The sequence below is a fragment of the Labrus bergylta genome, chromosome 10 (genome assembly GCF_963930695.1).
Source record: "Labrus bergylta chromosome 10, fLabBer1.1, whole genome shotgun sequence".
Lineage (NCBI taxonomy): Eukaryota > Metazoa > Chordata > Actinopteri > Labriformes > Labridae > Labrus > Labrus bergylta.
Window position 1 is genome coordinate 1,558,030 of NC_089204.1, and position 27,587 is coordinate 1,585,616.

At 40.5% G+C, this 27,587-nt stretch overlaps 3 protein-coding genes across 5 annotated transcripts; 2 read left to right on the forward strand and 1 right to left on the reverse strand.

Annotated features, from left to right (window-relative positions):
* Positions 1-287: 287 nt before the first annotated feature.
* On the reverse strand, positions 288-12,332 carry ncoa4 (nuclear receptor coactivator 4). Of its 3 annotated transcripts, none has more exons than XM_020646135.3 (11): positions 12,162-12,332; positions 7,636-7,759; positions 5,274-5,414; positions 4,946-5,037; positions 4,081-4,189; positions 3,900-3,980; positions 3,688-3,825; positions 2,601-3,353; positions 2,154-2,450; positions 1,911-2,003; positions 288-1,601 (listed from the first exon to the last, which is right to left on the reverse strand). In XM_020646135.3, exons 1-11 carry the CDS (start codon positions 12,197-12,199, stop codon positions 1,596-1,598), a joined length of 1,872 nt encoding a protein of 623 aa, XP_020501791.1. In that variant the 5' UTR covers positions 12,200-12,332; the 3' UTR covers positions 288-1,595. The 3 variants fall into 3 exon arrangements, with proteins under 3 accessions (XP_020501791.1, XP_020501792.1, XP_020501793.1); XM_020646136.3 differs by having other exon boundaries at positions 3,688-3,810; positions 12,162-12,331; XM_020646137.3 differs by lacking the exon at positions 12,162-12,332 and adding an exon at positions 10,470-10,738.
* Positions 12,333-13,942: 1,610 nt separating this feature from the next.
* On the forward strand, positions 13,943-19,566 carry yipf3 (Yip1 domain family, member 3). Its single transcript, XM_020646093.3, has 9 exons — positions 13,943-14,188; positions 15,439-15,648; positions 15,725-15,831; positions 15,911-15,956; positions 16,582-16,674; positions 16,750-16,881; positions 17,419-17,532; positions 17,616-17,739; positions 19,104-19,566. Exons 1-9 carry the CDS (start codon positions 14,117-14,119, stop codon positions 19,223-19,225), a joined length of 1,020 nt encoding a protein of 339 aa, XP_020501749.1. The 5' UTR covers positions 13,943-14,116; the 3' UTR covers positions 19,226-19,566.
* A 504-nt stretch (positions 19,567-20,070) lies between these two features.
* Positions 20,071-22,002, forward strand: dnph1 (2'-deoxynucleoside 5'-phosphate N-hydrolase 1). The gene is made up of 4 exons (XM_020646158.3): positions 20,071-20,314; positions 21,115-21,186; positions 21,268-21,378; positions 21,741-22,002. The coding sequence occupies exons 1-4, from the start codon at positions 20,179-20,181 to the stop codon at positions 21,851-21,853; spliced, it is 432 nt and encodes a 143-aa protein (XP_020501814.1). The 5' UTR covers positions 20,071-20,178; the 3' UTR covers positions 21,854-22,002.
* The last annotated feature ends 5,585 nt before the right edge of the window (positions 22,003-27,587 follow it).

Sequence of the window (27,587 nt, forward strand, 5' to 3'; positions counted from 1 at the left end):
TAAAAGAGAGAGAGAGAGAGGAGGAGGAGCAGGGTTAAGAGGGACAGACAGTCAGTCATCATCAGTGAGATGAGAAATAGGTGAACTGGCACCTCCATAACATTATTTTAATGCAACATGAACTATATCCATATTAACGATATTGTTTTACCCTATATCTTGTTTGAAAATATATCCATATATCTTAAAAACTCAATATATTTCCCAGCCCTAGCATAGATATTCAATCCAAATCAGCTCATTCAGAGAACTGAGAAAAGCTCAAGTATTCACGTAAGGAACAACAGTGATGATGTCATTAGGTTTTATTCAGCAGAGAAACACAGCAGGAAGAGAAGACTGAAGACATCATAGCTCTTAATGAGCGAACAAACTCATACACACCGACATTAAACCAGAGCTTAAAATAATGCACCAATCACTGCAGAATCATGTGACCTTCAGACAGACTGCAGGTTGCGTCTGTCCGAGGCATTCTGGGAAACACCCTGCCCTTTTGTGTTTCTGGAGATTTAAGCATTTTGTTTTTATCTGCCCTTATCTCAGTCTCCCAGGTGGTTAGTAACATGTAGCTAGCTTCACCAATCAAAAGAATTGCATTAAAGAATGCCTGCAAAGCTACACCCAGGGAACAAATAAGCATTTTGATCTGAAATAATTAAACATATATAGCGTAAAACTCACATGTAGATTAAAACAGATTTCAAAGCGTGTGACTTTACAAAATAAAAGTGAATAAACACTACTGAGCATGTGGAAACCCTAACACGAGTGGTTAGATGACCTGACAGACTAGACCTTTGCAGTTAAAAAAAAAAATCACCAGACTCAGGTAACAGCCTGCAGTCTGGACAGGAAATAGATCCGTGTAGATGAACAGCTTCATAGAAGAAGAAAATGAGCATTCCACCATAAAAGGTGGAGATTCTGTTAAAAAGTAAATAAGTCAAATGTGTGATAAAATATACTGCATTCAAATAAACTACTTTAGATCTACATTTACCTCCACCCTCCATAATGTTTAGTCCCATGCATCCACTTTACCCTGCCGCCTAGGACTCGGCCTCCTCTTCCTTGTGAGGATCAGCTGATGAAATTAGTTCCAGGAGAAGTTCCTCCTTTAAAGCAGATCAGCAGCCATTTGTGTCAATCAGATAGAAATGAAAAACAAAGATGAGCAGATGGTCCATCATCTCATCAACTAACATATTGTGAATAAAAAAGGATCAAATGAATTCTGTTTGATGAACAATTTGGAGCTCTCCCTTAGAGCTGTAACCTACTACATCTCTGTTGTCATAGTAACAGCTGAGTCAGCTCATTCCTCTTGTGAAGACTGAGAAGCACGGCTGAAAGGCTCAAGCTTTGGGTTGAAATTCTTGATTTCAACCCAAAGAATGAAAGTCCAGGTAGTGAACTGTTGGATGGGTTCTTGTTCCTGACTGGAAGAGAATGGCGGGTAGAGGCTCAGTGTGGTGATGTCACAGGAAGAAAGTGGCGGCGTTGGTTAGATTGTTTGCAATCGTGTGCGCAGATCAGCGATAGATTCTCCCAGAGGAGAAGAGAAGAAACATCTATGATCATCGTTGCCATCATCACATCTGGAGGGGGAAAGAAAATAAAGTGATCAGCTGATGAGCGCCTGTCTTTCGTTCATGCACAGGGGAATTGGTTTCTAAAACTTTAAGTAAAAGACACATTTTTGTTACAGCCTTCCTTGTTTCAGAGAGGACATTGAACACAACACAGACCTCTGTTATAGTACACACAAAGGGGATGAGTTGCTGCTTAGCTGACATTCAACAGTGACTTTAAACAAGACACTTCACCCCGACGTAAACATGAACACAGACGGTTGTTGCTGTGTGATGTTCACTCAGGTTCTGCTCTGAATCTGCCCCCAGGCTCACCTGTTCAGCAGCTTTGTGCAGCCACTTTTCTTTGTCTCCACCCACTTTCATACACGAGAACAGGTCACAGACTGTGGGAAGTGCCAGGCGCTCCTGTAAACCAGAAACACCTAGTCAACATGACAGCACTAATAACCAACAAGAAGAAACACGTTGAGTGTTTCTGCATGACTGATTTTCTTATCTCAACTCTGATCTATGATGGTTTCTGCTGATCTGAACTGGTCTCAGTGGTGCTGTTACCTGAGCCTGACTCCTCTTCTTCAGAAGCCATTTGTCTTCCTCTTCTGTAGGGTAGGGCTGACCTTCTGACCCCTTAGCAGATTGTCCTGGAAGAACCCAGAGACCTGGATCCAGAGGCTGCTGGAACAGAGAGGAAGAGGAGGCGGGCTTAAACTGGGAGCTGTGCTCCTCCCTGCTGGCCTTCTCCTCCTCAGGAACCACCCAACCTGAGAGGGAGGTTGTTAAAGTTTTCAGAGGAATCTTGCAGGTGGACGAAGTGTTGGTGGGGTGGAGCCAAGCCTTCAGGATGGCTTGGACCTAAGGAGAAATAGAGAAAAATAATTGAATTATCAGACACTTAATGGACTGACCGTCCCACTGGTGGTTTAATGTTAATGGACTCTCTTTCTAGAGTTTCAGACTAAACATAATTTAAAAAACCAACATCTAACATTATGGAATTGTTACCTTTTGTTCCTTCTCCATCAGGTTATGGTTAGATTGGATGTTCTTGGCTGTGGTAGGTGGGGCATTCTTGGTGGTGAGCGAGGCATTCTTGGTTACAGGGACTCCATTCTTGTCCCGTCCATCCTGTCTCAGCAGCCAAAGGCTCAGAGGTTCTTTCGCACAGTTCTCATCACAGACACAGGCAGAGTAGGTTGAACAAACCTCGTTAGCCTTGCAGGTCTGCTGCAATGGCACCACCTGCTGCAGCCATGCATCCACGGTTGCTGATGGTGCTGTAGTGGTCGGGGAGGCAGGGCTGGAGGTGGGTGGGGTCTTCAGGCACTTGAGCAGGCCCAGGTTCTCGATCTCCACGGCTTTGCTGGTCTGGCAACAGGAGGAGCAGTCTGCATTGGGGGGGCTTGGCTCCACCAGCCACTCACTGGAGGACCACTTGTCCTCAAACGGCTTCAACACTCTCTGCCACCGCTCTGCATCTGACATTGTATCCATGGCAACAGGAGAGGGTGTGATGAGCCAGTCGCTTATCTCATCCTCCTCCTCCTCCTCCTCCTCCTCCTCCTCCTCCTCCTCTTCAGGAGAGGTGTTGAATTCTGATTCATCAATCTTCTCAATGGAGAAGGACGAGCTGCAGCTGCTGATTGTCCTCTCCCTGCTGATGGGGGTCTGCTGGTCCTGGAGAAGCCATGCTTCCAGGTCTCTAAGCTGACCCCAGGCCTGCAGGAAATCAATCGAAGCCAGGACAGAACATGAAGTCTGGAGAAAAAAAAACAACACAAAAAACCCAAATGAAATAACTGAGAGCTGTTAAAGACGTCATTTGTAGAAGTTTGCAATTTCTAAGGCCACTTCTGGACAATGCTTTTTTACTTTCCAATAACAGAGATGAACTGAAGCACTAAAGCCTTGTACTAGTTGTACTTTGACAAAGGAGTAAGAGTATTTGCGGCTTTGCTTTATGTTTTATATTGATTTCTAACGTTTCTATTTGGCACCACAAGCTGACAGAATAAGTCTGAATCCATGATACACTACAGAGTGATTTGCAAATTCTCGTAATAAAAGAGATTTGGTTGGTTGTCTCTCTCACCTTGCTCTCTCTATGTGCCACAAGCCAATCCTCAGGGTTCTTGCTTGACTGGTAACCAATTGGAGACTTGCTAGCTGGTTGAGTTCCCAGCAGCCATTCACCCAGAGCTGTGACATCCATCTTCTGCAGAGATACAGTCTGCTCCATCACAATAATCAATACATTTATATCTGTGTTTTCTTCTAACTGTCCATATGTAGTAGGTGGCTTACCTGTTTCTTTGCAGCGACTGGACAACTCTGCACCTCAGGTCTGTTGTGGGAAGAGCTTTGAGAAGATGCACCTTCCACAGGCTTCAGAACAGGATGGACAGTAAACAACCGATTAGCATCCACTAACTGAGTGTGTGCCTGTGTGTTTGCGTTTGTATGAGTGAGTGTGACTGTGTTTTACCTGAGCTGTGATACTCCCAAATGAGGTGATGGCCTGTCTCAGAGAGCGAGTGTCGGCTTGGAAACTCAGCTCAGGCGTTTCCTCAGGTGTCAGACTGAGAGCAGACAACCTACAAACACAGGGGGAGAAAATAAGCACACAAAGCAGTTACAGCAACAGTTTCATCACTTGGATAATAATTCACAATTATTTTCATCATCAGAAGCCTCACTATCACTCTCATACTCGTCATCATCCTTACCACCTTCCTCAACTAAATTACAAACTCTATCATTATTTTCACTTTTATTAGTATCCAGCCCTATTGTCGGTTATGTGTTGGGTTGCGTTTCAGTGTATCATCTCCATTATTAGTTTGATAAAACAAAACAGATCTTCTTGATAGCCTTCACATGGTTTAAGATAAAATACACTAGAGTTTTCTTCAACCCTATTCCCCAAAGCACCTGGCCCTGCTATGCAAATAAAACAACTGCAGATAGTGCTGTGAGTGAATTCAAAGAGTCTGGAAAGTAAATATGGTCAAAAATAAATATCAGCTGATCCATCACGAGAGCCTAGAAGTTGTACTAAAAAACTAAGAGTGAAGATAAAATGACATGGCTGCTATGTCTTTCTTCTCAGAGGCTTGTATCAAACCCTGAGCTTCCTCCTGCTGCTGCTTTAAGTTAAGGTGGTGAACGTGTTAGAACAGAGTCTCTGCAGACTGCAGCCTTTGTCTTCAGACATATAAACACCAGACTGGGAAACAGTCATCAAGAACAAACCAAAAACAGTCATTTACCAAATCTGTCGTGTGTCTGTGTGTGTATGCATTTGTGTGTGTGTGTGTGTGTGTGTGTGTGTGTGTGTGTGTGTGTATTACCTCTCCATGCAGCTGGTCAGCTGGTTGCTCAGGTCGTTGCTGCTGTTGGAGTTCTGCAGCTGATGGACAATAACATCAAACTGACCCCGGAGCTGGAACACAGTAAACTGAGTTTAATATGTTGGTGTGTTTCTGTTTGTGTAGCATCACAGTGTGAAGTCACCGACTGGTCACACTCTTCCTCTCATTAACTCATTGTTTGATTTCCTGATGTTAATTACAGTCTGTGTTATGGATCAGACAGTTATCCTCTTTTATTGAGGAAACAGTTTGATGTTTCAATGAGTTACAGCTAAGACCAGTACAACAAGTAGGTGCAAGCACTTACCCAGTGCAGCTGGTACAGCTGCTGCTGCAGAGTTTCAGTCTTGAGTTGTTCGAGCAGCTCAATCTGCCCAAGAAGCCACACCTCCCTGCTGCGTAGTGCCTCCTGCTGGCGGCTCACACAGCTCTGCAGCTCGGCACGAACCTGAGAGGAAGACAGGAAGGGAGAGGGGCCAGTAAGAGACCCTGGAGAGGAACAAATCTGTGGTGGTCTGGCAATGGCTGCTGATTTTGGAAACTTGGAACTATGACATCAGAAACAATGTGGCCTGAAAACTGTGACCTGCTACATACTTGGCTTAAAGCGTCACAATTAGTTCATTGTAAAGGCTCCGCTCCGGGTGTTTTCCGTTTTCCGTACACCAGCTTCCTGCCATGCTTATCATAGCTTTACTATAGAGAGGGACACTACAGCCAGTGACCATTAAACGTTTCTTTCTCTGTGTGAAGTAAACACCAGCACCGGGTTGCACCAGCTATGTGCAAGTTCAACCATAGCCTAGTTTGAACACAAGTTTTACTTTACAACAGAGTTTACTTGTCACTGTTGTTATTTTAAACTAGCTGGAGATCAAGGTCGTCGCTGTTATCACTTTTTTACAATGCTTTGTCATATTTTAAATACATTTTATTTTACGGTTTATTGCCCAAATCTATAATCACGGCATCCCTACTACACGCACACACACGGCTTTACCTGCTTTACAGAGGAGGAGAAGTGTGCAGTAGATCACAGCTGTTGAATCTGCTCTCAGTCCATCAATGATATGATCTCTCACACTTATTCACTCATTCTTATACTCGCTTTACCACACCCACTTTTCTCTGAACACCCTGTATTATACTGACATGACCAGGCACGCGCACACGCACACAGACCTAACATCTGTGGGTAGTTGAGCAAGCCGAGCTTACAGGGTGACCGCAGGTCAACAATAAGTTTTTAGATGTTAATGGTCACACACCCACAGACACACACCCACTACAAGTACGAACACTGTTTTCATGTTTACATCATTGAATCTGCTCATCTTTAACTGAATCATAAATGCCAACATAATCAGGCTTCTTGCTGCTCTGAGACGTTGTGGTTCCACTTCGGGTAATGGACTCAGCAACAGTAATTTTATTTTTAAATCCTCACATGGACAAACAACCTTTTCAACGCTGGGGATCAATATGTTAAATACCTTACATGTAAAACCCTGAACTGATTACTCACAGGGATGCCTATACATTTTCCACCATTTTAAACAGGTTTAGTCACGTATGAGCTAGTATCTCTTGTTTTGTTTTGAAAGGGTGGGGGGTGTTCTATGGTCTTTTAGTTTGAAATTCTTCTGTCTTTGAATTTGCTGAGTTTCTTTGTTCTGTACCGTCTCTTGGGCTTTTGTTGTGACAGGCTAACCAAATTAAGGCTTTGGAGATTGCGGAGATGTGGAGTTGTAGTTCACATTAATCTTGTCCCTGAACAAATAAAAGTTATACAAACAAACCGTTTCCCTCCTTTAAATATCAGAAGATATTAACAAAACTCTTTAGAACTGCTGTCCAAAATACAAAGTGCTATGCTGATAAATTATAAGTGTCGCCTGACAGTTAATTGATGGCCCCTTCAGAGTGGCCTGACGATCCTGGCCTCCGACCGCTACAGCTAACGTGTTTCTGCTGCACGTTGTCTCGAGTTAATGACTGACTTTACCGCAGCTTTTTTTATACTTTAACTTTTATTTTCCTCTTCAACACCAGAGCTGTAAAGGAGAAGAAAATGACTACCAGCCATTTGTGCTGTGTGGGTCAGTAACCACTTTCTGACTCAGTGAGCTCCTCAATAAACCACTGACAAGTACACAACTGAAATAATATTCATCATACTTTATCATTCAGTGGATATCAACATACTGAGTGTTTAGCCCCTTTGTAATGCTTGTTAAAGATGGCAGAGAGGGAAGAACAGAACTCTGCTACATGTGTGAGAGTGTAGCAACCTCTGAGTGTTCACAGGTCGTGCCTTTCACGCCCTAACACAATGTGAAATTGTACACTGGGACACCAATATAATGCCACTGCAAATAAAAGCTCAAAGACGAAGTGGCAGTGGAGCTTCATTACGGGTTGTTTCAGACTTGTGATGGAAAATGGGCTTTTGTTATGAAGATAGCTCTGAATGTTAGCGGTTGGTTTCTGGTGTACCAGCAGCCACGTGCTGAAGCAAAGTACGAGTTACCAACCAAAGCAAAAAGTCTTACTGTACCACGAGGGACAGATGATCGATAATCTAACAGGTAAGTGTTGTTCTCTTCTTTGAAAAGAGACCTAAATACAGATAGAGGATGTTTAAGTAGGAGGAAGAAGAAGGTCCTGACCTCTCTGGTGTTCTCCCTCAGCTGCTGCTCGGCCTTCATCACCCCCTTGATGGCATCCTCCAGCTGATCTTGGGCCTGCCGGCACTGCTTCAACCCGCTCACTGCTGCCTCGGCCGCCGGCATCCTGGATAGAAAAACAGGAACGACAAAGTGACAAGATAAAGTTTAGATAAAATGTGTCAGCTTCGCATAAGACATCACTGAACAGTTATCAGAAGGTGCTGTATTTCATAGAACCTTATTTATAAATTTAACAATAATTCTGGGAATTGAGAATTTATCTAATCTTCACCTTGCAGCTTAAAACAAAATACTAATAAATAAAACTTTCCCCTCACCCTGACTTCTCTACTAGTTATGATTTCTCAACAAACTCTCACTTCAGTTTTCTGGACCAACACTGAACATGTTCGTCATCCTCCACTTCTGCTTTTCATCATCATTTTCTACAGCCAGGTTTCCATACATCTTATTTTCAAACCCAACAGGGACTTTCTATTACAGTTGGAGGAAAAAAATCGATTCATGTAAAAGTCGAGAATCTTATGTTCTGAGATTTTAAATAGATTCATAACTTCCAAAAAACAATTTTATTTCTTTGGCTTATCAGTCACTCCCTGATAATGATGACTGGAGTAGATCCTGAAGTATTTACTTTAAAAAAAAAAAGGACTTTGAATCCATGGATCCAGAATCGTTTTGAATCGAAAATAGATTCAGAAAAGAATCGTGACCCCAAGAATCAGAATCAAAATCAAAATCTAATTGTGTGACACCCAAAGACTCCAAGCCCTATTTTCTATTATCGTATTCAGAAACAACGGGCTATTTTTGTAGGTATGTAACAGAGATAATAAAAAGTTCAGACAGATATTTTACTCTGGAAATATTAAATTTTTTACATATCGTTTTAAGTTTGTAAAATGTAGAGTATAACCTGTTGGTATAGTATACTACCTAAAAACACAAAGAGTCTTTATAATCTATATTTACAACATGAACCGTTTCTGTTCATAGGCTGGTCAGGTTAAGAACTAAATAAGGGAGACTGAGGCCACAGGTGAGTCACTCTTTAAAACAGGTGAGCTTTTTACTGCAGGTTGTGTTCTGTGTTTGACTCAGCTGAGGGTAGATCAGCAGTTTATTCGGGCTGTCGTGTTGTGGTGAAAGCCTCAGCTGAGATCTATGGTGTTTATGAACAGCTGTATTGTGCTCTGAGGTCGGTCAGCAGGCTGCTGGCTCAACAGGATCCACTGGGATGAAACAAGTCTGACCATTAATCTAGTGTCAGACAGACACAGTCCTCAAAAAATCTAAAAATACACTCAGTGTGCGAGTATTTCAGGACACTGGAGTAGGGGGTCAGGGAAGGTTGGAGTTGGGAAGGGTTGTACTTGAAGACATGGCGGCCTACAGACCTACTTGAGGTACTTAAAAAATCAGCATGGTACTTTAAAGACTGATTGCAGGACTTCATTGTGAAGGTGATCTTGTATTTTGAAATGTATTCTAGCCTATCACAAGATTAAGTAAATGTCACTGTAACATCTTTCTGCTGTCAAGGAAATGGCACCAGATAAGACGTACCCAATGAACTTGTTTTGCTAGTGGTGAATAAGGGTGGGGTGTCCTGTAGTATCAGTTGTACACATCCAAACTCTGCTCTCTTAAATAACAGCTGACATTGGACCATGTGACTTGAAGGTTTACAGCTCAAGCAGAACAAGGGAAAATTTCAACATGGTTTTACTGCTGACACTCTTTAACCCACCAGTGTCAAAGCTCACTTCAGAGTGCCAGAGGGGTCAAAGTTTGACAGCATCCTGAGGATTCATGTTTGTCTTCTTTGAACCGACTAAGCAGAGGATTTTTCAGCTCCACTTTAGAAAAAATCAATATTCTGGAGAAACTGTTTCTACGCACAAATTGAGCAGGAAGAAGTCAGAAATCAAACCACACAACATTCCAAACGTCAAGAGAGTTTGGACTTAATCCCTGAAAGGCCTTTGTGTAATAAATATTATACTGTCATATAATGTCTGTAATAATGTAACAATACGAATTAGATGTGTTTTTGAAAGTTCCAAATAAGCATATTGAGCTCTAAGCTTCTCTCTCCATGCGCTACTTATAAATTAAGTTTTGTTACTTAAAACAAAAATAAACAAACTTAAGTCACTTTTGTGTTAATGCCTCCTTATTAACTTCATCCACTTGACTTGGTGATAATGGATATGTGAGATATCTAGCATGGAAAAAAGTCAATGATTATCCTGAATCAAAATAAATGATTGAAAAACTGCTCTCCTGCTCACCAGCAGTCACTTTCACTTTAATGTAAACATTACTGAAAAATAGCCTAGATTATTTAATTTTACTTTGAATTACTGCTATATTAATCTACCAGTTTCTTCAAATTGAGATAATCTTCATGTTATTTTATCTTCATAAGACCTTCATGTTTAATTTCCTTACTTTGTTAACACATTAGATACTAAGTAAACAATAATTAATCCGTAATAATATACAAGAGATAACACTTTTGGTTATAACAGGCCATTTCATTCATCTATACTTTAAATTGATTTAAATGCATCATTTTAACTTTCAAAGGATTATTTGTGCAGTATGTAAATAGTGTTTTTACCTTTGAGTAGGCTACCTTATCTCACCAGTGCCCAGTGAATACCATTTAGTTCTCGCTTTAAATGTAAGAACTTCAGACCTTAAATTTGACAAGTGCGAGTGTATATATGTATCTAAAACAATCAAAAGCGACATTACATTGTGAAGTGTAACTACACATTGTTATAGTCATTTCTCCTTTCTCGTACCTCATGATTCAACGAGCAGACAGAAAATATCAACAAGCCGGCTGCTCCTCGACTTCTAGTTCTGCACGTTGATAGTGAAGATATAGAAGAAACCGCAAAAAAAATGTTTTTCTTTCGTTTGCGTTTCTTTCTGTCGCCTCGGAGCTCAGAGGAATGAGGAAGCTGCTCTCTGACTATCCGCCATCACTGCCTTTGGGTCCGCACGTACACACAAAGGCTGGGGAGAGGAGTGCTGCGGAGGGGGCCACGAAAAACCGTCATCTGCTGCTGTAGCTGTGCTGCTATAGTATATCTATATATACGTTGTATAATAGATCATTTTTGTTTTATCTATGAGATAAAACCTCGAAAATGACAGACGTCAGTAAATACCGCTGATAACTCGGTTTAATATTAACCCAGAGTCAGTGTCGAACTCCATACAAAACATTGAATGTTTGTTTTTGTCAGGGTTTTTCATAGTCAGGTGCACAGTAACCAGAACAACGCAACACTTTCTTTGAATTTCAAAGATCACCTCGTTAAAAAAAGCACCCATCAGTGCACTGAACTTCTTAAATGTGTACGTTTTTATAACTAGGAGTGCAGCGCTCACTCTCACTTCTCCGTGCTGCTATTTATATGAAGGCAGAAGACAACCTCTGAGAATAACACTATAACATCTTATTACTGTCATTCTGAAACATCACACACTGAGCGGTGATGTTTCAGTATGCAGAATTACACAAGTGCTTTGGTTAATAACCAAAATATATATGAAATCATGTAATGTATAAGTATATGAGGGACGAAAAATTACTGAAGTATAAATAAATTAATAGATAAATAAATGTTGGGAGAAAAGCATACAATAATGTATAAATAAATACATAATTAAATAAATGCATCAATAAATATATAAATGCTGAAAACAATACATCAATGAATAAATAATAAATACACTTTGTTAATGAAAAGGGCTATTTATATATTTTCACATGTATTTATTCATTTATTAGCGTATTTCTACAGTTATATATGTATCAATGCATACATTTCCACATTAATTGAGTTATTAATTTATTTCCGTATTTTTACATTTATACATCTATTTATTTCTGTGTCCAGGTCATTATTACTAATGATTAATTTATTTATTTATACTTTAGTCATTTTTTGTCCCTGATAAGTAAGAGAAGGAAAGTGAAATAAAACCAATTAGAGGTGAGTTTGGTTTCAAAACACAGGAATTTGAGTTATGTGAGATACTAAATATAAAACTACTGGGATTAAATAATCAAGATCTTTTCCACGGATCCAAAAGCCCTGACAAAACGTAAAGGTCTTTATATCTATAAAGATATATATATATATATATTATATTTATAAAGAGATATGTATTATATTTATATCTTAAGTTAACAAATGGAGGTCATGTTGTATTTTTTAGCTAAGGTAGCTAACAGTTTGCTCGGTCTATTACATTTTTTATATCGTCTACTGGTATAGACTTAATTCAATACTGAAGACACTAAATGTATAAGACTAATACAAAAACAGATTTTCTTCAAGCTGCTGAACATATGCCTGTTTTCAAGCCGAGTTAGCAGCTAGCCTGCGTGGCTAACAGGTCAGTTCAGCGAGCTGCGTTAGCTAGCTTACTTATTTGACACGTACACCGGGTGTCGGCTAGAGTTAGAAGATTTAACTCACCGTGAGCTTTTGCTGTAGACTCTCGACTTCGATGTCATAAATGATCTAAGTTGTTTTGCTGACACGCTTAACTGAAAAGTTTCGCTAAGCAGGTGTTTCCATCAGCTGGCATTCAATGTCACAATAACGTAACGTAAAAGAAGAAAAAATACATGCGGGAGATGGAAAGTCCCGCGAGAATCGGAAGTATTTCTCGTTGGAAAGTCCCGCGAGAATCGGAAGTATTTCTCGTTGGAAAGTCCCGCGAGAATCGGAAGTATTTCTGGAAAGTCGGGGTCGGAATCAGAAAACGAGAGTGACACTGCTCCCTGCAGGTGAAACTGATTTTTTTTTTACATTTTTAATACTGAATGGTGACAGAATGTGAAGTTACTAGGCAACCTTTACTCAAGTAATGAGTTCTGAGCATTGAATGAAAGATATAGGCCCTACAATTCAGACAGACTAGCCATTTGCATCAAACACTGAACCACCAACTAAGGCACATTGCATTCACCAAATAAAATAAATATTTGACCCTTCATCTCAAACTTATGAGATCAGGATATCGTAATTACAAGAAAAAGCTCATAATAAGGCAATGAGGAGTAGCCTACGGAGATCATAGCTTAAGGGAAAAGATCTCATAATTACGAGATCCTGAGCCCAAAATTACAAGATAAGGGGTTAAAAAAAATGCTCTTTCGTTAATGCAATGCACAATTGCACAATCCGTACAATTGAAGTTGTCCAACAATAACAAAATCCAAAGACATGTTTATAAATAGTCAGGCTTTCCGAAATCATGTCTTATAATATATTTTATTATTTATATTTTTGAAAATATATTTTTTAAACACACTAAAAAACATGTCTAAATAACGAGAACAGTATTGATAAAATAATTCTGATTGCCTTTATATTCCTAAAGCCTTTGTTGTCACAGTTGAGCTAGGCTATGTCATTACCTTATAATTACCAGGATTTCCCTTTTTGATATATATGGTTTTTTTTCCTGCTTCTCTTTGATTTACATACAGTGGAAATAAAATTGACATATCTTTTAGCTATGGAGTCAATCCATAATCAGAACAGCTAGCACGACCATCTGCAGCGATACAGAAAACAATTATTCAGATTCTTTCCACGTTTTAACTGATTGTTTAAAAGACCCAGTCACAGACAGTACAGGAGTTTTCACAACCCTAGAATGGATTGAATACAAGCCAAACAAAGTTCTTACCTACAGTGATTATGTGGTTCTCTGTAGCCTTGGATCCAGTTTATGTCCTTTACACGTCCGGATTTGTAGTGTAAAATAATTTCAAGTCACACAAGAACAAAGAACAGGACACAGAGGTCATATTCAAATAGGTTCAGGTACATACAGTAGAGATATTAGAGGAAATGAAAAGAGGACAAACAGGCCAAAAAAGAAAAGCATACAGGACAGGAAATATGGATGTCAGTATCATACTATCAAAATCGTGGAGTAAGGGAATTAAAAATAAAATATGGCAACGGCATTGAAACCAGGAGAATAGGGGTAGACATATACAGTACAATTCAAATGAAATAGGCAGTATAGGGAAATGGGTGGAAACAGGAGAGAAGAAGCCTTTTTTATTTATTTATTTATTTATCAAGAATGAGGATGAATAAAACACAGCAGCCTAAGCAGCTCATTACATATGAAAGGGAAGCATCCAACTGGTCTTTGTGAGCTAGGTAGGAGCTTACAGACGCCGATAGATGGCAGTATTACAACTACTTGGATGCCAGGTGCCATTTAAACATCACAGAAGAAGAAATAGTAGAGGCGGAGTCAGAGTGGCCAGGTAGTCAGATGTGTGATGTAGATTTTAGGGACCAAAACATACATTTCGAAGATCTGTGTAGAGCAATCTACGTTAGTGTTCCGAGAGAACATAAATACTTCCACGGTTAAGTTGCGGGAGAGCTGCCACATCGTGGAAATGTCTTCGGGATCCGGAAACAGAAACACGAACACGGAACCGTGGGGAAGCTTCGATGACAACCTCATCCAGGTGAGCTAACATGCTAACAACAAAAGTGAACAAATAACCAACCACCAGCTTTATAACTTACACCCTAACACCAAAAACTGCCCATAACAGGTTACATGCTTACACTGGAACTAAGTCCGGTTTAGCCTGTTAGACGTGCTGAGCAACATAGCCAAGTTAACCTACCAAAATTGGCCATTTTCAGCTAGTTAAACAAGCACATGCAAACCCGATAAAAACACACTCTGAGTTCAAGAGTCTCCAGACTGCTGAATTAGACAGCTGATAAACACTGCAGCTGATAAACACTGCAGCTGAGGGGACGACACGAAGTGCTCTGTTTCATTTTAAATCTGAGGTGGAAATATACTCAGTAACATGCTGTGGTTTTACTATATTAAAAGTATTGCAGTACTTACATTTTCATTGAGTTAAAGTAACACAGCACAAGTACACCAGTGTCCTAAGCTTCATGCTGTGAAAGTATCACAGTAAAAGATTTAAGATTTACTTTTTTTATTGATCCCCGCAAGGGGAAATTCAGTTTTTACACTCTGTAAGTCATGAACACACACATGCACAAACAGGATCCTGTGGACATGCACTAATGGAGAGAAGCCAGAGTGACGGAGCGGCCCACGGTGGGCACTCCTGAGCTGGTGGTGGGGAGGGGGTTTGGTGCCTTGCTCAAGGGTACCTTGGCAGTACCTCTCCAGTTACCAGACCAACTTCCATAATTGGTCCGCACCAGGACTTGAACCAGTGACCCTCCGGTTCCCAGCCCAAGTCCCTACAGACTGAGCTACTGCCACCCAAAAAAGTAGTAAAAGTACTTAGTATCATCTTAAGTTTAAGTAGGGGTGGCTGTGGCTCAGTTGGTACAGTCGTTGCCTCTCAACTGGAAGGTCGAGGGTTCGATCCCCAGCTGGGCAACATGTCTGATGTGTCCTTGGGCAAGACACCCCCGAATTGCTCCCTCTGCTTCAGTGGTGGTGTATGAATGAGATTAGTTACTTCTGATGGAGGATACTACATAGTGATCTCAGTTGTCTCACTGAGTGACCTGCAGTGTGAAAGAGCTTTGAGTTGGCGGAAGACTAGAAAAGCACTATATAAGCTCAAGTCCATTTACCATTTAACTTAAAGTTCCCCTTGGTGATTAATTCAGTTGTCCCCCTATGCTTGTGTTGATTCTTAAAACATACATTATTTTAACTATGTTGTGAACATGTGGTAGTTAACCCTTCTTATGCCTTCTGCTGTGTGCTCAGGGAAGTAGCTCGGCTGTTGTCGACATGGAGAACATGGACGACACATCAGGCTCCAGCTTTGAGGATATGGGGGAGATGCACCAGAGGATGAAGGAGGAGGAGGAGGTGTCAGCCGAGGCAGCTGCCACTGAGGACGACACTGTGGAAGATGGAGAGTTTCTGGGTATGAAGGGGATAAAGGGGCAGCTGGGCAGACAAGTGGCTGATGAGGTGAGTAAAGGTTCGATTTCAGAGGTTTTTGTTCCTGTCACAATGAAGTCAGTTTTAATCCATGTGAAATGTTCAGGTGTGGCAGGCAGGGAAGCGACAGGCCTCCAAAGCATTCAACCTGTATGCCAACATAGACATCCTCAGGCCGTACTTTGATGTAGAGCCAGCGCAGGTCCGCAGCAGGTAGGGCCCTCTCCACTTCCTGTTTCTTTTCAGCAGTTACCCGTTTCCTTACTTTTAACTGCTTACTGTCTCCTCTCAGGCTGATGGAGTCCATGATACCAGTCCGCATGATCAACTTTCCCCAGGTACACACACTCAATTTATCTTCATTTATATAGCACCAATTCATAACAAATATTATCAAAAGACACTTTACAAAAAGAGCAGGTCTAGACCGTATTCTAAATGGTACGGTCCACATCAGTCTCTCTTCAGAAGTTCAGAATGACTCCTGAAAGGAACAGGTCTCAACATTAACTCAGACTTTTCCTCTGAGACATCATCGTGAAACACGTCTGCTTGAGGTTTAGTTTTAATGTCCAGCTTCTGGTTTAAGTCCAAAGCAACCACCCATATTGAGAATGAAGCCTTTGAGACCAAGTCCATGTTCTATACATTCTAGTGCTGCATGATTAACCTAATCGTAATCACAATGTGTGCAATCACATAACTGCACAATAGTCTGCAATTTGCGGTGTAAATAAACGTGTGCGTTTGTGTATGTAAATGTTACAATCAGGGTATCTACCAGCTCATAATGCTATCACAATATTGTCTACTATAACTGAAATCGCATAATATCACCTAACCGTGCAGCACTAGTACAGTTTATGGTTGATAGTGAGATTATAGTTCAGGCTAAATTTCTGTTTCAAGTCTGAGTTGAGGCTCAGGCTCAATCCTCTGACAATTTGAACTTCCTGTGTTTAGAAGATCGCAGGTGAGCTGTACGGTCCTCTGATGCTGGTCTTCACACTGGTGGCTATCTTGCTGCATGGCATGAAGACATCGGGAACTGTTATTGTAAGAACACACACACTTTAACATCTGCCCTGTATTACTATGATGTCATTAATGACATGTTTGTGTCCGTTACAGCGGGAGGGGACCCTGATGGGAACTGCTATAGGAACATGTTTTGGTTACTGGCTCGGTGTTTCCTCCTTCATCTACTTCCTTGCATACCTGGTCAATGCTCAAATCACCATGCTGCAGATGCTCTCCCTACTGGTCAGTGGCAGAATAGCAACCACAGTGCGTGCGCGCACACACGCACGCACGCACACACACAGTAGTTCAAACTGCATGCGTTAATACAAGTGGTTCCAAAGTTGTGTTTGGGATTTTCTGTGTCTTTTCTATGAAGTGATAAGTGAAAGGTTTGGTGTTTTCACACATTGACAAAAAATACTTAAAATTTCCAGAAATATTCAGGGTGAGCTGCATGTGTGAACACAAGTAGCCACATTTTTACCCAACGTTATCAGGACTTCTTCCTGCCTCTCCCTTAATAAAACTTCCTTGTAATGTTGGGGCGAACACAGTAGGAAATATTCAGGAAAATACACCGCAGGCAAGCGGTCAGGGGAAATGAAGTTTTCTATCATAATTTGTGTGTAATGAAACAGTTTTTTATTCTTTTTCACTAATTGGTTGAGACTATGACGTTACTATGTCACGGGAGATTTTCGAGTTAGGCTGACCTGAATTTTCAGGTGTGATTGTGTGACAACTTTTGAGAGATCACTTCCCTTCTCCTGTCACCAGGGTTACGGTCTGTTTGGTCACTGCGTCGTCCTGCTGGTCACCTACAACATTCACTTTCACTTCCTGTTCTACATCCTCTGGTTGCTGTTTGGAGGACTTTCCACTCTGCGCATGGTAAGAGCTACGTCTCCTATACGCCCGTCTGTAATCCTCCAGCTGTGAGCTCACCTGGTTTTTTTGTGTCTTGTTGCCATCAGGTTGCTGCTCTGCTGTCACGTACAGTTGGTCAGACTCCTCGTCTCCTCCTCTGTGGGACTCTGTCAGTCCTACACATGCTCTTCCTGCTATATCTTCACTTCGCCTACCACAAGATTGTAGAAGGTAATGAAGCACATCTCATCATAAAACTTTATTCATTGTGGTCATATGAATTTTAAAACTTGCTGCTAGCAGGAGGCAATGTTTCATTGAATCATTTGTCTCACATTGAGACCTCTAGATGTGTCAGTGACACCTCATGTCATTAGTCCCTCACATTAAGTGCCTTCCAAAACACAAACAGGGAGTCAAATTGTGTTATAAAACCCACCAGCAGTTTGCCTCAATGCTATGTTGTGATGGATGATAAACATCATTTACATACAAGTTCTGTGAGCCTCATGGCCCACCATAGTGCCCAAACTAAGATGAATAGTTGATGTAAAGCTACCGTGGGGAACTTTGGTTTGCTTCAATCTTGGCCATCCCTGGTGACCAAGTAGCATGTTTTATCTCTTTGCTGATCTTGTCCTGTGCATGTATAGGTTAAAAAAAAAAAAAAAAAAAAAAAACTCATCCTACTTTATGTTATTAACTCCATAGTATCACTCACTGTGAATCATAACACTGGAACGTGTAAACAAAAGGCTGATCAGCAGCTAGCTGTTATATCCTTGTCTGTAAAGCTGTTGGCATTGATTACTAACGTTAAAAATAATATAGAAAGACAATTTTGTTGCTGATGATTTAGTTTGCTTCAGTAGATTATTTAGAGGCATCAGTATTCATTTCAGTCAGTTTTATAACAAGATAAACACATCACATGCGCTTTAAATGTTACCTTGTAGTTTGGATCAAAAACAACCAAACAGTCTAGAAATGTTAATTTAAAGAGATCTTTTCATAAAACAGCAGTTAATGATGTCTGCCACCTCTCTCCACAATGTTATACATATAGCTTATTAATACGGTGCAGATACAAAACTTTAGATATGAAAAGCTACAACAGCTCTAGAGATTCACTGATTGGGAAAATCAGAGCTAATGCAGATACCAATGGTTTGAAATAACAATTTGGTTGATTGCTGATTCTGATATTTGCTTAATGATTTATTTCTGTGTAAGACTCCAACATTTCCTCTCATGTTTGACAGTGAAAATAAGTCAGTTTGTTCAACAGGTGACTTCTTCTGCTCAATAAAAAAAACTCATCTCTGACTCATTAGTTAGGTGTACTAGATGTCAGCATTAAATTGATTTGGCACAACAAAGAAACATCGGCTACTGACACTGGTTCATGTCACATTATTTGCACATGTGCTGATACACATGTTGAACATATGAATCAGTGCATCCTAACAGCTTCCACGCTTGACTGTGTGTAACGAACATAGTTCAGTGCTTGACTGAGTGGGGACAGTCTAGTATAAGCCAGTTACCTCTTGTCTGCATTTCTGTGAAAGTGACTCCCTCGTCTTTGATTACAGGGCTACTGGACTCCCTGGAAGGCCCCAATTTGGCTCCTATGCAGCGAGTCGCTCGAGATGTGCCTGAACTGACACTTAACGTCACAATGAGGACCCTGGGAACCTTGATGAGGGCCCACTGAGCACCTTCAACACAACCAACTTTTCCTGTCAGATATTTCATGTTCGTTTCCATTGTTGTTTGTTTGCCCTTTTTTATTCTATTTGATATTTGGTTTAGGGGTATCATTGTTTACTATGTTCGGATGTATTTATAGTTTCTAAACTGAGACACAAACATTATGGGTTTGAGTTCATGAGCTGTAACAAAGAAGAATCAAGATGGTTATTTAAAATCCAGCACGTTACAGTGACAGAAACGAAGTTACTTAACAGAATCCTTCTCTACATGTTGATATTTGACACTCGGCTCGTTTTGAAATGTATCTTTGAATGGTCATAAATTAAATCATATGTAAATATATTGAAGATAATGTCTGAATTATTGAAGGTAAAGTTCTGAAGAGCAGTTCATCATACTGTATTATTTTACTGTGGTATTACTTTTCACAATACTATATCAGATTTCTTTCTGCTGAAATTGTACATCAGTAAGCCAGATTTGTATAAAAGGTACAACAATTAATACTAAAGCCTTTTGTTTTGTTTTTTACTTCAGAAGTACCGCTATGTTAAGCAATAAATTGGCACAGACCATAGAAACCTGTATTTTGTAAGGAAGTTTATATCAAGCATACGAAGAACTGAAACATACACGTTAGAAAATAGTCAGTAGTGTTATTTGTACTTCGTGTAAAGTGACTGCAGGTGAAGCCATTTCAACCTACTGCTAGTGTGCACTAAAACGAGCCTAGGGGTCTAGACAGATGAGCTCACCCAATTTAAAAGGGAGGAAGAAGAGCCTGCTTTTTTATGTTAATACATCCGTGCCTGCAAGCCCTCGCTCAGGGATTATAATATAGCGACACCTTACATCCGGCGAAACGTCACCGCGCAGAGCCTATTTTTCATCCAGCGCGGGAGAACACGGGCAGTAGAAACAGGAAGAATAAAGAGTGACAATACTTAACTGAGGATGAAGGTGTACTTCTGCGGTAGTATCCGCGGCGGCAGAGATGACGTTCACTTGTATCGGAAGATCGTCGACAAGCTGCAGAGCTACGGAACCGTGTTGACCGAGCACGTGAGCAGCAGCGAGCTCTCCAACAGAGGTCAGACTGCATGAATATATATATATATATATATATATATATATATATATATATATTTATATCTTGATATAATTCAAAGGATGTTTAAAATTTCTGATTGATAAGGAAAACAGGATTAGAATAAAACATATTTACTTTTCAATTAGGAAAATGTGGATGATTAAAAGCCTATGATTAATTAATATGGACTAAGAAGAACTTAATTTAGGCGAAAACACCAAAGTTGAAATGCCATCCCCATGTGGAGGTCAAAAGAGTGAGTACAGGGGAGAGCAGTCTTTAAATAAGGAGGGATCAGGTGAATTCAATCAAAGAGGTGAAACTGTGACCAACCAGTGCTCAGGAAATAAGTCATTGAAGTGAGTTGGTGAGGAAGGGAAGCTGTGAAAGGTAACAAAAGAGTGATCCTTCACATGTATGTATAATGGTATTACATCGAGATGAACATCACAGATAATACCGGGCTGCACACATTAATCAAAAGTCAGATATGTCAAAGGCTGTGTTCATACTGCAGCCAAAAGTAACCTGAATCTGATTTTTTTGCTCCTATGTGACTCAGATTTGTTTGTTTTTTATGACAGTGTGAACAGCACAAATCACATGACATTTTCATATGTGGATTCCCACAGGTCTGACACAGGCCACATTAAAAAGTCATGTGAATAGCCAAACAAAAGATGGATCTCAGCAAAAAATCTGAATTGAGCATTAAGACTTGCAGTGTGAATGGAGCCTAAGTGGAAGTTTGTGTGTGCGTGCATGCCATGTAACTTAGCTGCTGTGCTGTGATTGGACAGGAGAGGACGCCACAGTAGCAGGAGAGAAAGCCATCCATGACCGTGATGTAGACTGGCTCCGACAGTGTGACGGTGAGAGTTTGTTGATTATGTGTCATTAACCTGAGCAGTGTTTGCTATAGTGTGTGTGACACCTGACCTTTGTGTGCTCAGTGGTTGTTGCCGAGGTGACGCAGCCGTCTCTGGGAGTCGGCTATGAGCTCGGCCGAGCTGTCGACATGAAAAAGAAAATCTTCTGTCTGTTCAGACCGTCGTCAGGACGCAGTAAGGACACTTCCTGTTTTACACCCTTTTTTCCTAACTCTGCGTTCTCCTTTCCTCACCCTTACCCCCTCATCTCTTTCCTTCCTCCCTTCTTCCTCTTCCTCTTTCCCCTTCCAACCTCTCATCTCTCCTTCACTCCATACTTGTCCTTGTCTCTGAGATTCTGCGAATTCAAGTATTTAATTATAATGCTTAAACAAGTATTATAACTAAATTAGTACCTTGAATTTATTCTGAAGTACTGAAGTACTCAGAAGCTTCTCACCTCTGCTGTTGTGTCTCATCAGAATCTTCCAATCAAAAACAAGTTTCTTCATGACCTCATTTAATTCCTCTCTGTTTCCCTCTCGCTCTCTGTACAGGTCTCTCGGCCATGATTCGAGGAGCTGATGACGGCAACCTTTTCGTGGTCAGAGATTACAGCGAGGATGAGCTGGAGAACATTTTGGAAGAGTTCTTTAACAATCTGAAGTGATCATGAAGAACAATCAGAGTTCATACTATATATGTGTTCAATGTTTTATTTTAGACTGACTGAATAAGGTTCAGATGCTAAACTGTCTTTCAAGTGCAGTGCACCTGTTTTTAATCTGACGTAAATTAAAGAAATACTGTTCAATTAAACTTTGTTCAAAACTTGTTTCATTCCAAAAGTTTACAAAAATAAAATAATTCAGAGATGTTGAACATTTTTTAAGCATATGATACCTTAAACCATTTAAAATAGTTTAAAATGTAATGGGTTAGGGTGTCACGAACAGTTGGAAAACAAGGGAGGTGGACCCAAGTGCAGATTAACCAAAAATATTTAATTAAACAAAAAGGCCAAAGGCAACAAAAACTTACTTTCAAAAGTTCAACAAAAAGGGGCTTCCGGTGCACCGTCAACATGGTGGCAGCATAGAGGGGGAGCTCCCCGACAATGTGATATAAAAGCCCTGTATAAATCATAGTTTCAAAGTTCAGTATGTGTTATTAGTCCAAGAAAGGGGTGATGAGCATGCCTAGGGGAAGACAAAGAAGTCTGGCTAGAAACGTGAAGTTTAACATTTTAGAAGATACTGCACGAGCTAAGCTAACGCCAGAGCTAGCTAAACCAGTGGAGCCAGCTGAGTCAGAGCCGTTTGAGCTAGCGGGAGAGACCGGCCCGAACAGACAAAGTGAGGAAGAGGTTCAACAGACTGTCCGGAGCATGGCCATTTTGGAGGTGATTTTGAAAGAGTTAAGGGACTTTCACCGCGAAAATTCAGAAAGCCTTAAAGAAATTAAAGAGGATATCAAATTAGCAAACAACAGAATAGATGAAGCTGAAACGCGGATCATGGAGTCGGAGGAGCGGATTCAGAACATAGAGGAAGCCACACTGCAGCGATTGAAAGTACAGAAGCAGTTTGACACTAAATTGACCGACCAAGAAAAACGGATGAGAAGGGAAAATCTCAGGATTCATGGAGTCAAAGAAGGAGCGGAGGAAAAACAGTCAATGATAAGCTTTGTTGAGGCTCTCCTTAGGGAGAAACTGGAACTTCCCACGACATTTGAACTCAATATTGACCGAGCCCACCGGGCTACGGTGTCAGTGCCACCGAGAGAAGCTCCGCCGAGATCGATCGTGGTAAAGCTGCAAAGTTTCAAAAAGAAGAACTTATTAAGATAGCATGGCAGAAAAGAGGATTCGTGTACGAGGGGAGGAGAGTGTTTCTGGATCATGACTATGCACCAGACGTCATAAGAAAACGGAGGGAATATACAGAGGCAAAAAAGGTCCTGAAGGAGAGTAATGTCCGTTCCCGGCAAAGCTGCGGATGTTTTATGATGGCGGGACGTGCACCTACAATATGGCAGAGGAGGCGACTAAGGATATGGCGGAGAGAGGCTTTCATGTGACGGCCTTGAAACCCGCGGAGACGTGGTTCGAGAAGATAAAGAGACTGACTTGGCAAACGAGCGGAGCACAGAAGGGTCAGCGCACTAAGGATGCCAGAGCAGAATACAAAAGGAAACTGCAAGCCTTCAGGAGGAGCGAGGACAAGGTGTGATTGTGATGGGTCACAGAACTTTAAAGGTCCCATATTATGCTTTTTCTGGTTTTATATGCTCTTTAGTGTGTTTTCCATGTGTCCTGTGCATGTTTAGGCACATCTATGTGCAAAAATGTAAAGTCCTCGTAAACGTGGCTTGTCCTACGTCCTCCTGTTAGCTGTAGCATTAGCCGCATGTAACGCTCGGTTCTAGCTCCCCTCGAAAAAATGTTGTCAGTCCGGCGTCATTGTCAGTGTGAGATCACTGATCTAAGCCCATTGGCTCGTTGTGGCAAGCCCGTTAACTTCTAGCACGCCTACGATATGCCGTAGCCTGTGGTAGCACAGTAGTGCTAAGGTGCTAATGTTTATGCTCCTCTCGGACGGAGCCAGTGGCTGCATTCCCAATATGGTAAAAGAGGCGGGACATTTCCGAGAAGCGTGCTGAGCAACTGACCAATAACGACAGAGCAGATCGGCAGACCAATCAGAGCAGACTTGGCCCACATGGGGACTAACAGTGTGGGCTCAGCAGAGCGTAGCTTTCAGACTCAGAGCGTAGAGGGAGCAGTACATGAAAACAGACACTTTTTTTAGAACTTTATCTATTGTGAACGTACAAAAGTAGGTACATAGATTAAATATAAGAACCCCAAAAAGGGCAGAATATGGGCTCTTTAAGGTGAATTTTCTTGTGCTTGCCTCTACGGCTAACTGCTCAATTTAAACTTAATAAGAATTTAATCGAAGGGCTCTGGGTAAATCTGGTTTAAAGTAATTTGTTTCATTATTAAGGGCGTAGGCTCAATTCCTTGAAGCAATTTTAATATATTATTAATAAAATAGTCGGGGTTACTTTTGTTTTCTATGCGCCTGCTATGGACACATGGACAAAGCTACCAGTAGCAGCGAGGGCCCCCGGCCGTAGAAGAGGAGTGGCTGTATTAACATCAGGAAAGATAAGTTTTGAGAAATTATCTGAAATTAGTGACAAAGAGGGGAGATACATAGTGGTTAAGGGAAGACTGGAAGGAGAGTTAGTTACACTTATAAATATATATGCACCCCCTGGGTCAAATTGGACATTTTACAGGCAGCTGATTGATATGATGGCATCTGAGGGGGATGGCATTTTAATAAGTGGAGGGGATTTGAATATGAGACTGACCCCGCATTTAGACACCTCTGCAGGAGGACTACAGAAAACTGCAATGAGTAAAAAGTTTACCAGGCTGATGTCTGAGCTAGATATAATTGATGTTTGGAGAGACTTGAATCCAACAAGCAAGGATTACACTTTCTTCTCTTCGGTACACTCAGTATATTCAAGGATAGATCACTTTCTGATGTACAATAAAGACAGATACAGGGTGCATAAGTGTGATATAGGAATTATGGACCTCTCAGATCATAGTCCGGTTTACTTAACTATTAGTCTGGCAAATGAGAGGAAGGTAACACTCTGGAGACTGAACTCAAATGTACTTAAAGGCAATATGAGGGAAGAAATCATTAAAGAGATAAAGACATAGATGGAGGAAAATGATAATGGAGAGGTGTCCCCTCCGGTTTTGTGGGATGCTTGCAAAGCGGTGTTAAGAGGGAAAATACTTGCCAAATCAACATACTTGAAAAAGATGAAGCAGAAGGAACTTGTTACCTTACAAGCAGATTTAAGAACATCAGAAAGAGAACATAAAAAAAAAAATGAGATGAGAATATAAATAACAAAATCAAGGAGAAGAAAAAACTAATAAATGAACTACAACTAAAAACTAAAAAAGTTAATGTTTATGAAACAAAGGTATTATGAAGCTGGAAGTAAAGCTACAAAACTCCTGGCCTATAAATTGAAAAAGGAACAGGCAAAAAATAGTGTTTACAAAATAAGGGACTCGCAGACCAAAGCAACAGTATATAAAACAGAAGATATCCATAAATGTTTTCATTCATATTATGAAACACTTTATGCCCAACCACAGATTAATAACAGAGAGCAGGTAGATTTATTTCTTAAATCTCTTAATTTACCAAGAGTAACAGAGGAACAAAACCAGGCCCTTACAGCAGAAATCATGGCTGATGAAATAAACACAGCAATTTCCAAACTAACAAGTCCCCTGGCCCCGATGGGTACACAGACACAGGACAACATCAGACGCACCCTGCACGTGCTGCAACATTTAGCAAAAAACAGGTAGAAGCATTGGTGGTGGGACTGGATGCAGAAAAGGCATTCGACTCAGTAAGATGGGATTTCTTGTATTGCGTTTTGGAGCAATTTAATTTTCATGCATCCTTTATTAGGACCATACAGACTCTTTATAATAAGCCAACTGCTAGAATCAAGGTTAATGGAAGTCTCTCAAATTCAATCACTCTCGAACGAGGATGTTGACAGTGAGTCAACATCAGTGAGTCCTCTCCTTTTTGCCATTTTCTTAGAACTGTTAAGCCAATGGATAAAGCAAAATGAAAACATAAAAGGGGTGAAAATGGAGGGGGGAGAACAGAAATTGGAGCTATTCGCAGATGATGTCCTGGTATATTTGTCAAGACCTTCTTCATCTTTCCCAGCACTAATGTCAGCTCTGATAGACTACGGTAAATTTTCTGGTTACAGATTGAATATAGCGAAAACGCAACTTCTCCCTTTTAACTATAGACCAGAGCAAAACCTAATTGAAAAATATGGAATTAATTGGGAATTAAACTCTATGAAATATCTAGGAGTAAGTCTGCCACAAGAACTAAGCAAACTCAAAGCTATCAATTATGATCCACTGGTCTCCAAAATAAAATCTGATATAGGAAGATGGAGTCTCATTCCTTTTATGAGTATTGCCTCAAGAGTGGAGGTAATTAAAATGAATATACTCCCAAGACTACTCTACCTGTTCCAGACGCTTCCAGTAGAGGTAACAGATAAGGACTTCATAGAATGGGATAAAATAATCTCAAGATACATCTGGCAAGGTCGAAGACCGAGGGTTAGATTTAGAACTCTACAACTATCCAAATCGAAGGGAGGTTTAGCTCTCCCCTGTTTGAAAAGTTATTATGAAGCGGCACAAATGAAAACATTACTACATTTATGTAATCCTTCCTATTCAGCAAAATGGAAGGAAAACAGGCTATATTAGGAGACAAGAACCTGATGAAACATCTTAACGAGGAGATGAATCCATGGCTAGGTGTATCTCTCAAAATCTGGTTTGGAATCATTTCAAAGAATAGCTTGATAGAACACAGAGCAAAACAATGGATTGCATTTGATTCAGAATTCATGCCAAACAGGACAGATAACAAGTTTAAAATGTTTGAAAGGGGACCAAGAACGTACTGGGAGCTAATTAATGAAAAGGAGGTTAAAAGCTTTCAAGAATTAAAAGTTCAGTATGGCTTAGTTAATGATGATTTTACAGATACCTACAGATGAGACATTATCTATCACAAACGCTAACAAAGGTCAATCTAGAACGGCTTGAGGTGGAAATTGTTAAAATGTTCACTTCAGCGCTGGAAGGACAGTTGGGTAAAAAATTTATTTCAAAATTATATTTAAATGTAGAGGACTTAAAAGGGAATGACACTTCATATATAAAAGAGAAGTGGGAGAAGGAGGCACATATTATAATATCAGGAGAAGAGTGGGAAGATAATGAGCAACAATGGAAGACAACATGCTCCTTATCTTGGAGAGAATATGGATGGAAGAACATAACACGATTTTTTATGACACCAGCACAAAAGAAATACCAAGATACAAAGTGCTGGAGGTTATGTGGAGCAGACAAGGCAGACCACTTCCATGTCTTTTGGGGTTGCCCTCATATTGGAGTCTACTGGCAGGAGCTTAGGACATGTATGGAGAAGGTATTGAGGTTAAAACTTCCACTCTCATTGAAGTGATTTACTTGGGAAAAAATATCATGGGACTTAAAAGTCACAGTGACAAATACATGTTTAGAATAATGTTGATTGCAAGCAAAAAAGCTGTCACCAGAAGGTGGCTAAAGACAGCGGTATAATGTTGAGGACTGGATCAATGTAATATATAACATATACACTATGGAGAGGTTGACTTTCTCCTCCAGATTGGAAACAGACAAATCTAAAAGACTGTGGTAACACTGGATTGAGTACATATCGCCAATTAGGAAAGATTTCATATAATTGGAAGTTTGA

Excerpts from the sequence above, each read along its gene's own strand:
- ncoa4 (XM_020646135.3), bottom strand. The coding sequence starts at position 12,199 with ATGACATCGAAGTCGAGAGTCTACAGCAAAAGCTCACG. Across the intron at positions 4,190-4,945 it reads CTGACCAGCTGCATGGAGAG|GTTGTCTGCTCTCAGTCTGA; the intron begins GTAATACACACA and ends CTGTGTTTGTAG. Across the intron at positions 3,826-3,899 it reads CAGTCGCTGCAAAGAAACAG|ACTGTATCTCTGCAGAAGAT; the intron begins GTAAGCCACCTA and ends GTGATGGAGCAG.
- dnph1 (XM_020646158.3), top strand. The coding sequence starts at position 20,179 with ATGAAGGTGTACTTCTGCGGTAGTATCCGCGGCGGCAGAGATGACGTT. Across the intron at positions 20,315-21,114 it reads CAGCGAGCTCTCCAACAGAG|GAGAGGACGCCACAGTAGCA; the intron begins GTCAGACTGCAT and ends GTGATTGGACAG. Across the intron at positions 21,379-21,740 it reads CAGACCGTCGTCAGGACGCA|GTCTCTCGGCCATGATTCGA; the intron begins GTAAGGACACTT and ends CTCTCTGTACAG.
- yipf3 (XM_020646093.3), top strand. The coding sequence starts at position 14,117 with ATGTCTTCGGGATCCGGAAACAGAAACACGAACACGGAACCGTGGGGA. Across the intron at positions 15,832-15,910 it reads CCAGCGCAGGTCCGCAGCAG|GCTGATGGAGTCCATGATAC; the intron begins GTAGGGCCCTCT and ends GTCTCCTCTCAG. Across the intron at positions 17,533-17,615 it reads GACTTTCCACTCTGCGCATG|GTTGCTGCTCTGCTGTCACG; the intron begins GTAAGAGCTACG and ends TGTTGCCATCAG.